General features: G+C 27.4%; 1 protein-coding gene across 1 annotated transcript in view; it reads left to right on the forward strand.

Annotated features, from left to right (window-relative positions):
* Dscam4 (Down syndrome cell adhesion molecule 4) overlaps positions 1-17,194 on the forward strand; it is a 123,873-nt gene that overhangs the window by 64,820 nt on the left and 41,859 nt on the right. The window contains exons 20-24 of the mRNA XM_075359200.1: positions 1,348-1,683; positions 9,266-9,412; positions 11,599-11,754; positions 13,338-13,481; positions 15,221-15,373. Of these exons, the coding sequence (XP_075215315.1) occupies positions 1,348-1,683; positions 9,266-9,412; positions 11,599-11,754; positions 13,338-13,481; positions 15,221-15,373 (936 nt within the window). The remainder of the gene's footprint in view (positions 1-1,347; positions 1,684-9,265; positions 9,413-11,598; positions 11,755-13,337; positions 13,482-15,220; positions 15,374-17,194) is intronic.

The raw sequence follows: 17,194 nt of genomic DNA on the forward strand, positions 1-17,194 counted from the left end.
ATGCGTATTAACTTAGAAAAGCCAATTCTTTTTTTGTTATTGTATTTGTCCATATTCCCCTCTGTACAGTTTATGTCAAATACAAAAGTATAAAAAGTTTACCACCAAGAGTATAGAATTCAATAATGCTTCTTCCCTTATGCTTGTTATTATATAAAAGCGCTTTCAAGGGTTTCCTTCATCATCAGTTAATAAAACATATTCTTTTTTAAAAATCACACATTAAAAATTTAAAACTTAAAATTGTAAAATATAAAAATAAAAGTTAAAAATATTAAATTTTTTTTTATAATTGGCTAGCCACAAGAGGAGTACAGTACTATATGTGTGGCTAGCCACATATAAAAATGTTTTTAATCATGTTTTTTATGACTACTTATTCTTATTTGTTTATAATTTTAAGTTTTAAATTTTTAATGTGTGATTTTTAAAAAAAGAATATGTTTTACTAACTGTTGAAAGAGTTTTTATATAATAACAAGCATAAGGTAAGAAGCATTACTGAATTCTGTACTCTTGGTGATAAACTTTTTATAATTGTATCTCTTATATATATATATATATACATATAAAATTTATACATTAATTTACTTTATATTCTTTAATTTTGAAGTTAAAATAAATAAATATTTTCTTCATTTACATTCTGCATTAACATGGGTTCACATTTTACGTACTTATTTAAAAAAACTTGTTTAACTTTTAAGATATTTGTTATGCTCCTGTACAACCAGGCTAAAAACTTCCACTATCATCAAAAAAAGTATTTCACTTTCAACTAAAAAAATAATCTTTCTGCTCTTTTAGATAAATGTGTTAATGTGAGGTTTTCACAGTTCAGTTTTTTTTTATAAAAAAGTGTTCATCTATAAATATTCTCATTTATTTATAAGAAATTATTTATTTATTTATTTTAAGAACATTTATTTATTTTTAAGGACCATTGACTGCCACGGTCGATTGCCTTAAGCCCTTGCAGCATGTAACAAAACTGCACCCAACATTGCTTAATTTAGTAATCTGCAGGAACTGGTTTGTGAAAAGTGATTTGGCCATTTTTTTTATCTCACCTCATTCCTTCAATTTCTAACATACTATTTGCTAAGTATTGTTCATATATCCCCTTCTAAGAATAACCAGTTGATCTAACATTAATAAAAACTAAATTATTTGTATATATAATAATAATCTATTTGTATAAATTAGAATTCTATTCCATAATTTATCATCACGTTTTTATAACTTTTTGTTGAATTAATATTTGGAAGATAATATATAAAGCCAGTATTACAATCTATATTAAATTTAAAAAAAAAAATTAATAAATTTTTATCTGCTTTCTTATAGCCCCAAGTGGTGCTCCTCGAGAAGTTAGAGCAGAAGCCCACAGTTCAACAGAGTTAGTAATCACCTGGGAACCTCCGGCTAAAGAACTATGGAATGGAAATTTGTTAGGGTATTACGTAAGTTATATTGAAGTTTCTACTACTTCAGAGGTATCTTCTACACCTTCTAGTGTTAAAACTGTGGAAGTAACAACAGGTGGCGGTATGCAGTGGACAGGAGAAGTAACATTGCAAGGATTAGCGATGTATACAACATATGTTGTTACTGTACAAGCATTTAATAGTAGGGGTGCCGGTCCATCATCTGAACCAATACAAGCCAGGACTTTGGAAGGAGGTAAAATAATAATGTTTTATTATCTTCGCTAATTCTTACATGATAAATAGAAACAGCTCACCACATCTAGGAAAAGTCACCATTTCACCGACTTTCATAGTGGAGTGTCATAGTAATGTCTGTCTTTCAGTGAAAAAATGATCTCACCTTTTCATACTAGTATTTATAATATTGGAATGACGCAAAGTTCATTTATCTTCCATAACTATGATTGGTACCAACTTTTGTTAGCTAATATAGAAAGTATATACCTCAAATTGATTGATGAAGTGAAACATCTATTTTGTTAGTATTTTTTACGCCTGACATAGCTGTGAAGTTATTTTTTTCCTAAACCCACTCTAAATGCCTTGCAATAGCATTCAAAGATCATATTTGTCTCCAGAAACCATTATGTGCTACAAGAAAACTAACAAAATGTACTATATCCAATTAATTTGTATTGCAACAAAATCCACTATGTCCAGCATATTTATTATTGAATAATTTTTTTTTAAAAATCCACTATGTTCTTATATTCATTTTGGTTTTACTTATTCACGATAATTAGCCACCCCAAGACACACAGAGCAAAACTGAAGTTATTTTTATGAAATAATACAAGACAATATTTAAGTAGTGATTTATCAGTTAAAAAACAATATGCAATATACAGTGATAACATGAACTATAATTTAAGCATAAAGTACGATTTTTTTCATCAAGTATTTGAGATTTCATGAGGCAAAGTCTGATCATTGTTATTAAGAGATGAAAAGGGTATTAAAATTTTTAATTTTGATTTTCTTAAAAATTTAATCTTGCTAAAATTGCCAAACCAATCAGCATATTATATAGGTTAATAAGTCAACTGTTTTGCACAATTTCATTATTTCAGAGGATCATTCAAAATCCTCTCAGACTGTACAGAATAAATTGCTTATGTGTAGTTAGAAAATGAATTTTCTTCAGCTAATCAGATTGCATCATGCATCAGCAATAGATTAAAAAATACAGCTTTATCTACATCCCACGCAATTCATTTGTTTGCTGATGTCTGTGGTGGCCAGAAAAAGAATACCATTTTAATTAGTTATTGTGTTTGTGGTTTCACAAAGAATCTCCTCTGCAAATGAAAAAAATTCAAATCATTTTCTCAGTAGTAGAACATTTCATGTCTTCTGAACAGAATTTTGATTAAAAATAAACTTTTGATAAAGAACAATAATTGTTACACCAACAATATAACAATATCAATTGTTATATTAATATTGTTGCTAAATACTCCCCAGTAATTAGATTTGATGAAGACTGCCGTGTATATGATTTTAAAAAAGTGTCTTTGTGTAATGAAGAAGCATTATGCCATTTTAAATTCAATCCTTCAAACATTTTGTTTTTACTAAAAAACTTCCTAGTGATTCAATTCTTGTTCGAGGCAAGCCTAATTACATGTCAGATGTAGGGGAAGGTAATGGAATTCGTAAGAAAGGAAAAAATATTGGCATGATGAAACCTGAATTAATATTTTTACAGGAAAACGTATGAAAACCAGCAAAAATAAAAGAACAAAATTTTCTTCTACCTAAACATTATGGTGAAAATTGAAAGAAAATAGCTAATTGCTATTTTATAAAATCTTAATAATGTAAATGCCAATGATAAAAGTAATAATTCTGTGGATTATGATAACTGTGAAAAGATGACAGTGAAGATGAAATGCTGTTTTAATCCTATTTTGAAATTTCTTAATTTGTTATTGATAAATTTATGCTTAAATAATTTTGATTCTATTATTTTGTTAAAACTTCTTTGTAATTTTAAACATTAATTTTTTATTATATGATTTTCATTAACTTTCATTTTATTTTTAAATGTATGAGTATAACATACGTAATATTTTTTTTAAATTTTATATAATGCAATTTTCATATGTTTCTTATTACATTAACTATTACATTACTATACATTAACATGTACATTAATTAGAATTAAGTTGACAAAAATTAGGTTTACTATTTTTTTCAAAACCCCAACACCCAAGTTAATCTCCATAACGTTGTTTGTTCAATAGTTTATATTTCACTGATATTTTTATGAAATGTTTTTTTAAAATGTATGCGTTTATTTTCCTAACAACTGGGATAGAGGTTTTTCTCAATATCACTTTTGATGGACATGGTGAGTTTCGGAATTTAATGACTTAAGTAATGCAATAATAGACATATTATTTATTTATAACTTAATTTTAGAAAGTAATTCATGAGATTTATCAATTAGCTGCTCATTAAGTCTTATCATTCACAAAAAATACTAACGATATATAGCACTTCCTGTGTTCAGTTCTTAGCAACTTAGTATAGTTTCATTTGTCATCTTACTCATATTCCTTAGAATTAAGTTATATCAGCATATAAAATTCTTTGAAACTTTGAAAATCCCATGCTAAAAAATAAAACCAAAATTTTATATTAAAATTATTTTCTTAGTACCTAATAAATATTGTTAAAGGTTAGATCTTTTAACTGGAGTCAAATGTTACATTATGTGGCATGAAAGAATACTTTATGTTAAGTGAATAATATTAAAAATTTAACATAATCTCAATTGTCATTTAATGAGTTTACTTAATATAAATACTTACAAACAAAAGTAATGAAATGTAGTAGAAATAACAAAGATGGACCACTGAATGTGAAAATAGGAGGAGTAAAGATTATGGAGGTAGAAGAATTTTGTTATTTGAGAAGTAGAATTACTAAAGATGGACGAAGCAGGAGCGATATAAAATGCCGAATAGCACAAGCGAAACGAGCCTTCAGTAAGAAATATAATTTGTTTACATCAAAAATTAATTTAAATGTCAGGAAAAGATTTTTGAAAGTGTATGTTTGGAGTGTCGCTTTATATGGAAGTGAAACTTGGACAATCGGAGTATCTGAGAAGAAAAGATTAGAAGCTTTTGAAATGTGGTGCTATAGGAGAATGTTAAAAATCAGATGGGTGGTTAAAGTGACAAATGAAGAGGTATTGCGGCAAATAGATGAAGAAAGAAGCATTTGGAAAAATATAGTTAAAAGAAGAGACAGACTTATAAGCCACATACTAAGGCATCCTGGAATAGTCGCTTTGATATTGGAAGGACAGCTAGAAGGAAAACATTGTGTAGGCCGGCCACATTTGGAATATGTAAAACAAATTGTTAGGGATGTAGGATGTAGAGGGTATACTGAAATGAAAAGACTAGCACTAGATAGGGAATCTTGGAGAGCTGCATCAAACCAGTCAAATGACTGAAGACAAAAAAAAAACAACAAAAAAAAATACTTGATAAGCAAGCCAATATTAAATATTTTAAGAATATAATATTAATAGTTTAATTTAAGAAATAATTTTAATAGTTTTTCAGTACAGTTTTGACTATTTGTTAGCCTCATACTGATCTTGTTTATTTTCATTTACTTATTTTCTGTTAGCCTGAAGAATGATTGATTTTAACTTTGTTTTTATTTTCCAGTAACAATAATTAAACATTTTTTAGACAAAAGTTGTTACAAATTTTATAAGATTAAATCGTACCCTAGTTACCTTTATGAACATTATTTTTAACAGTATTATTTTGTTAAAATAATATTCAAATTAGAAAGTACCAAAAATCAGTGCTTTTTATCAAAAAGGGGCTGGCATTCCTAACATATTTTTTTTAAATTCATATAACCAAACTTACTTTGATACAGAACTAAAATCTATAATTTGAATTAAATAAAAATCTACAAGAACTAAAACCTAAAGTCAACCTATAATTTGGGACCACCATTAGGTATACATTATATTACAATCTGTAAGGCAGCTTCCACGCATTACAGATGTTATCTAATGTATTGTACAACTATAAAAGACCCAATGTATACTGTATATTTGCAAAAATGCATATACACATATACAGTTTCCAACATGATTCACACATTGTCTTTTGGACTAAGTAATATTCTTCAATGTAAAATGGTGTCTCGCTCAATGTACCAATTCTTATATAACAGCTTAAATAGTCTGATATAATTTATGATTTTATTAATGCAAAATTAAAAATGTTTGTATAAAGTATTGATTTAAAATTGCAGAAGATTTAAAATCATGTATAATTTAGTTTTTCCATTCAGTACATTATTAAAGGATTGTTAATATATAAATATCAATTAAAAAATTTATTGCTTCTGTTTTTAATTTTTAAACAGTATCAATGTATATCAAATACTTCATAGACTTTTTCAGATGTATCCTGAAAATCTGAAGTTATATCTGGAAATCATACATTTATTAGGTTTACCTAATTTCTATCATAATTACTCATAGTAGAGAAAATATCTTTCATGGCAACAGTTATTCACTCTAATCTACTATTCATGTTACACTTAAAGGACATAACTGATGCACCAAATAATTATTTTATGTTCTGAATTTACTGTAGATGATAGTTTCAATTTATGATTTGATTAATATGATGTGTATTAAGTACCATAACAATAACAGTTGACCTGACATGACCTTGAATGAGTCACAAGTTATTCTTGAAAAAGACAACCATTTTCATGAATATCAATTATCTGAAGTCAGATTACTTGGGAAGTACTTCAGATTACTTTATATTGGGAGGTGCTTGAAATGCTTCAGTACTTCAGATTACCAGAGAATAAGAGCAGTAAATAATTTCTTGTTGCATTTTTCGTTAGCCAAATGCTGTTGTATATTCAAATGCCTTGCTCATCAAAATGTAGGTGATATTCAGCCCTAAGTAGCACATTTACTCTGTTCTCTACAGAAACTACTTGTATAGTGAATATATTACTTTCAAAGAAAACAATGCTGACTGGTGCCTCTTGTAACTCAGATGATTTATGAGCATGATAACCATAAGAAAGACTGAAATAAACAGTATAAAACAACTATTTAATGCACCTCTTTCCCTTGTGAGACAATGTTTTATAGACTGCTCTAACTCAATACTAATTTCTAGCAGTATCAAAATTATTCATTTGAATTTATCTTTTTTTCTATCAAAAATATTTTCTTGGTTTTTCGTAGCCCTTTAAAGCCAGTGAACAGAAATGTATGCATGCAAAATTTGCTACAACCCACATACATGTACATTTGAATAGATTTTTAATATATATTACCAATTTTTTTGTTGAATGAATATATTTATAAGATCAATCCTTTTGATTATTGTCCAGTACAATATCCCTACATTTCCTCATTACTAAATGGATTATTTAAATTTAGTTAGCACACTGCAAAAATAATAAGAAATATATTGTGAAATTTGTTTTAGTTAAATGAATTTATTGTCTGAAATATAAATTAAATTGTTGTGTATTATATGTATTATAATATTGAAGATATGATTATAATATTATAATTGTATAATAATTTTTGAAGGATTAAAATTATTTTTCATAATGTGCAGAAAAACAAAAATACATTACTCCCCTTCAAAAAAAAGGTCATAAGATGCATTAAGAAAATAAATACAAAAACATATAAGTCTTTGTTTTATTAATAATTAAAAATAAAATGAAAAAGATGATTGTTAAGTATAAAGTTAATACTGAAAATTTACATTTTTAACTGAAGTGAAAATTTTAAACTTTTTATAAATAACTTTGCTTAAACTTATTATCTAGTATGTTATTTTGTTGTTTTTTTTATATATTTAACTTTACATTATATTTTTTAATAATTTAATTTAATTTTTAATTAAAAGTTTTTTCTGAAAAATTATGCAATTAAATAGGAAATAACTACCTTAAATGTAAATTTAAGTTATTTAGAATTAATAAATAAAATAATAGTTGCTCTACATCATCTCACTACAATATACTTTAAATATACTGCAACAATGCCTTACTTCAAAACAAACAGCACAGTACAGTAAAATCAGTGATAAACAACCACTAGAGGTAATATAATCCAGTGTTCAACTTAAAAGAGACCCCCATCAGTTCAGTTTAATTTATAAAGCAGTTATTAGTTCATTTTCATAATATTTTACAGAAGATGTTGAAAATGTTGTCCATCAGCTTCTGTACACTTGTCAACACATTTGACCATTTTCTTAGCTACTCTTGTTAGTTTTACCCTGTCTATTTCCTGGATTGCATTGGTAATATTTGTCTTCAATTCCTGCAAGGCATCTGGATTGCTGCTATAAACAATACCTTTTAAGTAATCTACAGAAAGAAGTCTGGACTAATCCAGATCAAGGGGTCTTGGTGGCCACAATCCTTCAGAAATGATTTTTTCACGAAAAACATCCTGTAGCACCTCCATATTAGAGAAAGCTGTATGGCAAGTGGTGTTGTCCTGTTTCAACTAGCAGTCACCACTTATCCTCTTGCAGTAAAACTATGAACTGTTGGATAATTTCTTGGTAGACGGTAGCATCCATAGTTTTTCAAAAAAAAATCAAGGGTCCTGTTATTCATCGCTTTGAAACCACACATCATACGGCTATTTTTGTGGGTGTGGAGGAGATTTAAAAAAATGTCCAGGTTTTCAGTACTCCAGGTCCAGTAATTCTAACTGTTAACATACCAGACTAGATGAAATGCTTTACCTGTGAAAGACACTTGATATAAAATGCTCATATTGCCTCCAATGAAATTCTTGAATCATTGACAATAGTGAGCCCTTTTAGCTTAATCAACATTAGTTAGCTCATGGAAAATCCTGCATGCAATAGGGATAACATTTCAGCATTTTCCTCACAACAGGATGGGCTGAACCTAGTGAAACATTCTTTTTCTGGCTTAGTCTCCACAAAGAGTTATGAGAACATCTTCTAATTGCTGCTTTAATGTTCTGTAGACTTGCATCATTAAAACTGATCTATGTCAGGTACATTTGTGTTCAAATACTGAACATGTTTCACAAAATTTTTTAATTAACTTCTGAACAGCACTTTTCATAGTGTTTTCTTTTCAAATTTCTCCCTGAACTTTTGCTGACATACAACATGAGATTTCAGCTCTAAATAAGTTTCCATCATGAATATATGTTCTTCAACAGTTAACCACATATTAACAAACAACAACACACAATTACACAACCTTGTTCAGAAGCCAGTACTTGACACAGACTGACAATACTCAAATGTACAGGCAATAAGCAGCCCTATCCACTCCAGTCGTATCAACATTTTCCACATTATTTTACCCATCTCACACCAATATATGCATTTTAACAAAAATATGCATTTAGTATAAACTGCTGAGTGATAGGGCCTTTTTTAAATTGAACATTCTCTATAATGATAGCAAAATGTACACAACACACATAAAATTACAACGTGTTATGTTTATTGCTGTTGTTGTGTATTTTTACTACAAATAAAAAACTGATTAAAAGTGCTTAAAATACTATGGAAATTGTTGAAAAAAAAAAAAAATATATATATATATATATTAAATGAATAATATACACTTTATATAAAAAAATTTAAATAAAATATATCAGATCTAAAGAGCTTTTGAGTTAAATTCTATTCTCCATGTGTAACCATTAAACAAAATAGTTGCGATCTAATAGTAATTTAATTTTATTCCAGTGCCCAGCATGGCCCCAGAAAAAGTAAGTTGTTCAGCTTTAACTTCACAAAGTGTTCAAGTATGGTGGGAACCTCCTCTAGTAGAAGGTCGAAATGGTCCATTACAAGGGTACAAAGTATCTCATTATCCTGCTGAAGATTGGTATGGTAAGATTATGTTTTCCATTTTCTAACTGTATGCTGTTGTATGCTCGATAAAGAATACACTCTCCAAAAAGAATGCTAGGTTGGTTTATACACTAGTGCTAGCCAATAAACAATTGAAATTAAAACACCATATGAGACCTGTCTTACTCTTCCCATCACTCTTGGACTTACAAAAGCTATAAAGAAAAATACAACAGGAAATAAAAACAGATTTTAAAAGACTATTAATAAGTAAGAATTTTGTCTTAACATCAGTATTACTGATAGATATATACATCCATATTAGTCAAGCAGACATAGTCTGTAACTGTATTTGTTTTTTAAATATAACTAAAAATTTATAATACTCATTAAAAAGATGGATTTATATATATGAAACAGATTATACTCAACAAAACAGATTATGATTAATATCATAAAACACACTTCCATTTAAAATTAAATATGACGAAGCTATTCTTTTTTTTTTATTACTTTAAATAATTTTTTAACTATCGTGTATTCTAGTTGAAATCAATACTTCATTCTGTTGGAAATGATTACAAAGTTATATCTAACAATATTATTTTAATATTCAAAAGAGGTTATTATCTCTCATTTCAATCATCACATCTTCATCATTAAAACACATTTAAAAACATGTCTGAAGTAATAATAACTGTAACAATAATAATATGAATTATTGTGTCCATTTCGATTAATACCAAAAAAAAGATATGATATGCAAAAACACTGATCTTTCTTTTTTCTTCAAAATATTTTCTTACAAACATCCTTTGTGCTACTCCAGAATACATTTTGTCTTTCAGATTAATTTCTAATTAAATTTAACAAAAGAAGAAGCTTAAAAGTGTAGGCTAATCTCCAAGCATCATTGTTACTTCGTTAAGCTATTTGATACTGAATTAACACTGACAAAAAAGACAGAATTAAATCTATAATATAAGATTTTTATGAATATTTTTTAACATAAAAATTGTTGATCTTGCAAATCAGCCATGAAATATTTAACAGTACATCAGCTCAGCAAAAATAAGATCTCTTTTTTAAATTGTTTTCTATTGAAATTATGAAAATACATAATATTATAACAGAAAATGAAATATATATTCTACTTCTTGAAGAAATGCAAGATATAATTATGTTAAAGGATTTTAAATGCAAGATTAGTTATAAATAATAAGGATAAACACATAGTTTGTTTTTTTTCTCAGTTTCATATTCGCCAGCAGATATCAAAGTAACAATGAGTTCTGTTAACAAAATTATTGAAAGATAATTGGGGAAAGAAGTTAGCAGTTATACACAACTTGACATGAGTTATAGCTCTCTATCAAGAATTCCAAACATTCCATGTCTGACTCACCAGGAAAAGTGAACAGTGAAGTGATCTTTTCAACAGAGCCACATATTCTGTTATCTATCATCACACCAAACCCACAAAAATCAGATTTTACTCAAAGAGATGAAGTGAATTTTTATTCAAAGGACTGCACTATGTTAATGAGAAATTTCTAAAAATAGATATAAGTATATTTATGGTTATGTAATAAATAATGTTTATTAATGTATATATTCAGTCCGAGTTTTTAAATGTTCAGATATCATCTATTACACGCCTTTAATAAAAGATGAATGACTCACAGAATAGGATTTGTATGATCTCTGACCAAAAAGGAAGTAAATACACAATCAAAAAAAAGACTTGTCAAACTCTTTTTATGTTTTATAATATTTTATAAAATTTAAATACAGAAGTACTGACAACAAAACAAATTACTTGACAAAAAACATAAAGGATCCATATAGGTTCGATTATATAAAAGATGAGAAAAATAATCTGTGAATAACTATTAGTTTTTTTTTCATAAAAATCATAACTTAGAGAAAAGAGTGGCATGAGCAAACATCAAAGGAACATGCTGCACATAAAATAGTAACTTGTTACATCAGGTAGAATATGTTATTGAAACTTAGGATTATGCAAATTAGAAGTGATATTAAATAACTGTAAGAAAATAAAATTGATGGAGTTTTAAACTGTTATATATATATTATAATACTTACAACTGTAATATATTCTGTAATAATATAACTATGATTAAATTAGTTTAATATTTGTTGCAGAAATTATTTAAATCGTGTGATTAGTAAATTATTGGTAATGCAAGTATGTTTCGTTTCAGAAAAGGATGAAATTGAAACTAAAGTTACAACTGCGCTTCAGACAACTTTAGCAGGATTAAGAAAATATACAAATTACAGTATAACAGTCCTTGCCTTTACAGTCAGTGGTGATGGAGTAAAAAGCCCGCTAATATACTGCCGAACAGAAGAAGATGGTAAGTTAAAATAATTGTTTTTTCACAGTATGCTTATGATACTAAATTTGATAGCCAGTTAAGAAAGTTTTGAAGATATTTTGTGTCTATATCAGTTTGTAGTAAAAATTATACGAATATAACCTGATTAATTTTGTTCTTGACTGATCCAAATAAGAGTATAGTCGAGGTTGTTCAGTCATTTCAAAGCATTATCAGCTATGTACTACTCTCTCTTTTTCTGTTTAGCCTCTGGAACCACTGTAAGGTATTATTTCAGAGGATGAATGAGGATGATATATATGAATCTAAATGAAGTGTAGTCTTGTGCAGTCTCAGGTTGACCATTTCTGAGATAAGTGGTTAATTGAAACCCAACCACCAAAGAACACCAGTATCCATGATCTAGTATTCAAATCCATGTAAAAATAACTGATTTTACTAGGACTTGAATGCTGGTACTCTCGACTTTCAAATCAGCTGATTTGGGAAGACGCGTTCACCACTAGGCCAAATCGGTGGGTCTTTTCTATGTACTACTACTAGCCTGTGTTAAATTAACTACAAAGTGATTTTTTTAAGCATTTGATCTACTTTTCTTTTTTCTTACTTTTATTTTTTTTACTTCGTAAATTAGATTATCAATAGAGTAAATAAGATCTCAATCAAATCTCACCTTTCTCTCTGCGTTTTTGTTCATTAAGAATACAAAGATTTTCTTCATTAGATACAAAGCATTAAGAATATCAGCCACCAATACTTGCTATGCAATTTATATTAACACAGAAAATGAAAAAACAGATCATAAGAAATTATAAACACACAAACACACATACACATGTGCACATCAGATGGGTAAGAAATTAAAAAATTTCATCATTTCATTGTTCTTTGATTACTTTGAATTAAATTCATAATGATCTGCTGTTTAGTGCAGAAGTTTTCATTTCTGTACTCATCAAAAAATTCTCCATTTTTTATTTTTAATCCTGCTTTAACATTTTTTCTATGCTTTCATATCTACTCTAAGCTTTGTTCCCTTCTGAATCTTTATTTTTTACACTTTTCTCTACTATCAAATTAACCAAATCTAGCTTTATATGATTCATTAACCCAATTCTTCTAGAAAATAATTTTCACAAATTCTTTTTTTGTGAGTCACCTTTAAACTTAGTTTGCATTTTTATTAAGTATCAGTAATTGCTTATAATAAGTTTATGGTATTAGTAAACTTTAACTTAATATTTCATATACTAAATTAAAAGGAAACTTTCAACACTATGTATTTAATTTTAGTATTTGCAGTCAAAATTCAAAATTTAGAGATATCTTTGAGAATATCCTGAAAAGTTTTCCTTTTGATATGTAATGAAATTTGTTTTTGAACAATTGATTACATCCATTAATCTACCTTAACAACAGCTTACATTATTTAAAGCTAACAGTCTTTATATTTATGTATATCCCAATTTCTACAAATGGATGATTAACTGAATAATGGTGATAATGTATTGAAATGCAGTTTCTATTTACATATAAATATAACATAATAGTTTAATCAAAATAACTAATTAGGATAAAAACGTTGTTTGTGTTTTTTTCAGTTCCATCTCCACCAGCAGATATCAAGGTAGCAATGAGCTCTGTTAACAAAATCATTGTTTCTTGGAGACCACCGGAAAATCCTAATGGAGAACTTGTTGGCTATACCTTCTACATGGGTATCATTGATGATGGGAAAGAGGCTAGTAATTAATTATTTATATTTTTTCAATAAGAAACTTTTCAATAAAACACTATATCTATAAATTTTTCAATAAAGTTTGACCAATGATATGGAAATTCATATTAAAACTTAACAACAGCTTTTTTATTTATTTTAATATTATTCTGCTTTATGACAGACTGTTAATATAATTTTAATTATACTATTCAGTTGGTTTTGTAGTCTTAAGTCAACAATTGAGTAACAGAAACAAAGCCATAACAGTCAAAATAAACTGATAACATGATATGCTTTAGTATTTTTTCTGTATCACCTGAAAATTTCATTTTATAATATTGTTAAACTAAATGGTTAATAAATCATGAAATTCTCATATATATTTAACCAAAATGCATTACTTTCTATAACAGTAATGTTTTAATTGATGATTTTTAAATACCAGTTTAATCTCTTGAAATGTTTAAAAAGATTTGGCAACTTTTCCCTTAATTTTTTCACATGTTATGTTGTATTATTTAAATTGGCTGAACCATAAATATTATTATGCTTGAATATTATTACAGATAATCCAGATTATAAATGCTGCAACCATTCAACATTTTGAGATCCACTTTACTTGTTCATTTAATTTTAAAGTATCAAAATATTTACATTAGCTAAACAGTATGTCAAGTAGCAAATTATACCAGTATGTAATATGCTCCTTAGAAGACTGTTGTGTGAAAGAATTGCAATGTTTCAACAATTCCAAAACTTGCCGATCACTAAGAGACAACTTCAGCTCTCTGTATTCATAAAATTCAAATATGATGATCCATATTCTCCTCACCATAATAAGTAATTTGAAGGGAATATATTAATATCTTTTTTCTGAGCTCCCTATCTTTAGCATAAATTATATTTACTTAAACCTTATAAATAGTAATTTTTAATCTCTCAAACCCACTGCTTGTTAAAGTATAAGTGTAAATTGTTCAACTGTAATTTCACCTGTTATAATAAAACTTCTATCTCCCCAGCTATCCATTGTAACTTTACATCATTTTGAACATCAGACTCTGATTTAAAATAAGGGGCATATCCAGGCAGATAAGTTATAGTACAATAACTTAGGTTATGAATTCATAATTTTTGATAATTGGGTAATATATTTATAGTGGGTAAAAGTAATTATGTATTAGAATTAATTTTTAATACATTTTTCATTAATATTGTGAAAGTTATATCAGGAACAAATAAAAAAAACTATTTCTAATTAAAGTTCAATAGAACTTCAAACCCAAGACTAGAAATTAAAATGCTCAGATCTATAATACAGTTGCAACTTTTCATTATGAAAGAACTTATACTTACATTAATCAAAAATACCTTTTAATTGTAATTTTTTATCATAAATTTGGATGGCTTTTCAAATGCATTATTCTTGATTAATGTAGTTATTTCTAACTTCATAACTTAACTATAAGAAAAGTTTAACTTAAAAAGAGTTTCATTAAATGCATACACTTTAAAAGTAATAGTATTTCATTATTAAAAAACAAAAATAAGGATATTATTTTAATTTTATTTTTAATATAGTCTAAAATTTTATTTAAATAATTAGTTAAAATACATCATTTACAATTACATTTTTTTAACAATTAACCTTAATAATTATATTTTTTGGTTTTGGAGAATTATTTTTTTAAAAATTCAGTTTTTTACTAACAAACTAATTTATCTTTAAAAAATAGTTGAAATAATTTGTAATTTTATAGGAAGGCACTCATAAAAGAATTCTTGGGCCAGGAGTTGAGGCCCATGAAACCATTCGTTTGCAAGAAGATGCTACATATCAGTTTTGGGTTACTGCTTCAACTAAAGTTGGAGAAGGTGAAAGTACAAGAGTTGTTACTATAACACCAACAAATAAAGGTTATACTGATTTATTCTTTCATTTTTCTAATTTATAAATATTGATTTCATACCTTTTTTAATGCTATCAACCTTGTAACAAAGGTAAAAACAAATAGAATTCCTTTCCTTCCCTTTTATGAGGGTTTCTGAGTCAATAGTCACCAAAGGATAAACAAAATAAAATAATAAAAATAATTAATAGCATTTTTATTAATTAAAAATGTAAAACTGCAGGTTTAGTAGCACATAGACAAATGTTGTCTTGAAGGAGCTGTAAAATACTTGTTAACTTCTCTAGGATTCTAGGATATAATATAAAATGTTTTATATTGTCATGATATTTTGTATTTATTTTACATTATTGGCTTATTGTTCACAATGACAAACCTAATCAATGACAGCAAAATACAGAAATATGTCAACTGGACTCATGCTAATGCATAAGAAAAGTGATGGAGGATTAGTGCAATATAAATCAATTGGAAATAGCCAGAAAATTGTATTTAAATGAAGAAAGAGGATATATAATTGAATAAAGGTAATGAGAACCTCTACACAAAGTTTGGAGAAGGACAGCCAGAAAAATCATCTTGTAAAGCACAGTTGCACCTATAGTAGAAAGTGTTGGTGGAAACTCTGTTTTAAAGAAAATCTAACAAATACAAACATGGTCACTATCAAGGAATAGCAAATAAACTGGATTATATTAGGATATTTAAGTATTTCACTAATAAGAACTAACTCAAAATTCTCAGGATACAGTTAAAATTATTGTTATCAAAAAAAAGGAATGCCATTATTCATAACATATCTTACTTGTACATTTAGAGCAGGTGCTGAAAAATGAAATTCAACGCTGTTTTGTTCAACAATCCATTAAGGCTGTACCAAACAAGGCTAAAGGTGGTCACTCATGTTATTGATTTATATACATGTAGTTTACAAGTGTCATTAGTTCACAGATTAAGTGATATCTGCAGACTGCTACCAAATGTTTAAGTGGGACTATAGTCTTTAACATGTTTTCAAGTGATCCTTTCCAATGTGGTTTGAAATTTTACAGAGTAACTTCTAGTAAATTTGTTTTATGTGCCTATATATACACATATGCTCTCTTTCTAACATTTTTATTTTTTCTTCCATGAGAGACTACTAGGTTCATTTTTTTTTTCATTTTCTTAACAGCTTGATGATTTACAATGTCACTTCAAAATTATTAACAAGTCATTTTCAAATTAATGAAATTTTTTCTTTCAAAGCTAATCAGCAGCACCTTTTTCTTTGGAGTTACTGATAATACTATTTCTATGTTTATCAATGAGTATTTTGATAGTTTGCTCTATAATTTTTTTTCCTTTAGAAAATAACAAATTTCACATCAGACACACTGAATGTATATTCATCCATAGACATGTACCTTGTTTTACACACAACAGAATCAATTGTTGCTGGTTACCTTATAGAAACAAGACACATACATACATACATACATACATACATACATACATACATACATATGCACAACACACACACACACACAAAGGCATTAAACATCATATAAGCATACATCCAAAGTGTAATTCATAGCACATTAAAATCAAATTTCCAACACTCTTAAACAATATTTAATTTACAAATATAATAAATGTGATAAACAAACTCAAAATAACCCATGAATTACATTCTAAAGGGTTTCCTAACCTTTTCAAGATACATGTCAGTATCAATAGCACTTGCAGATACTCCACTGACATTGCTGCAAATCAGTTTTAAACAGCCCTTTAGAAGAAAAAGTTTGATTTATTTGAAAGAGAATTGTTCAATTTTTTTATAGTTGCA

This window comes from Lycorma delicatula, chromosome 3, assembly GCF_047948215.1.
Source record: "Lycorma delicatula isolate Av1 chromosome 3, ASM4794821v1, whole genome shotgun sequence".
In the NCBI taxonomy this organism is placed as follows: Eukaryota; Metazoa; Arthropoda; class Insecta; order Hemiptera; family Fulgoridae; genus Lycorma; species Lycorma delicatula.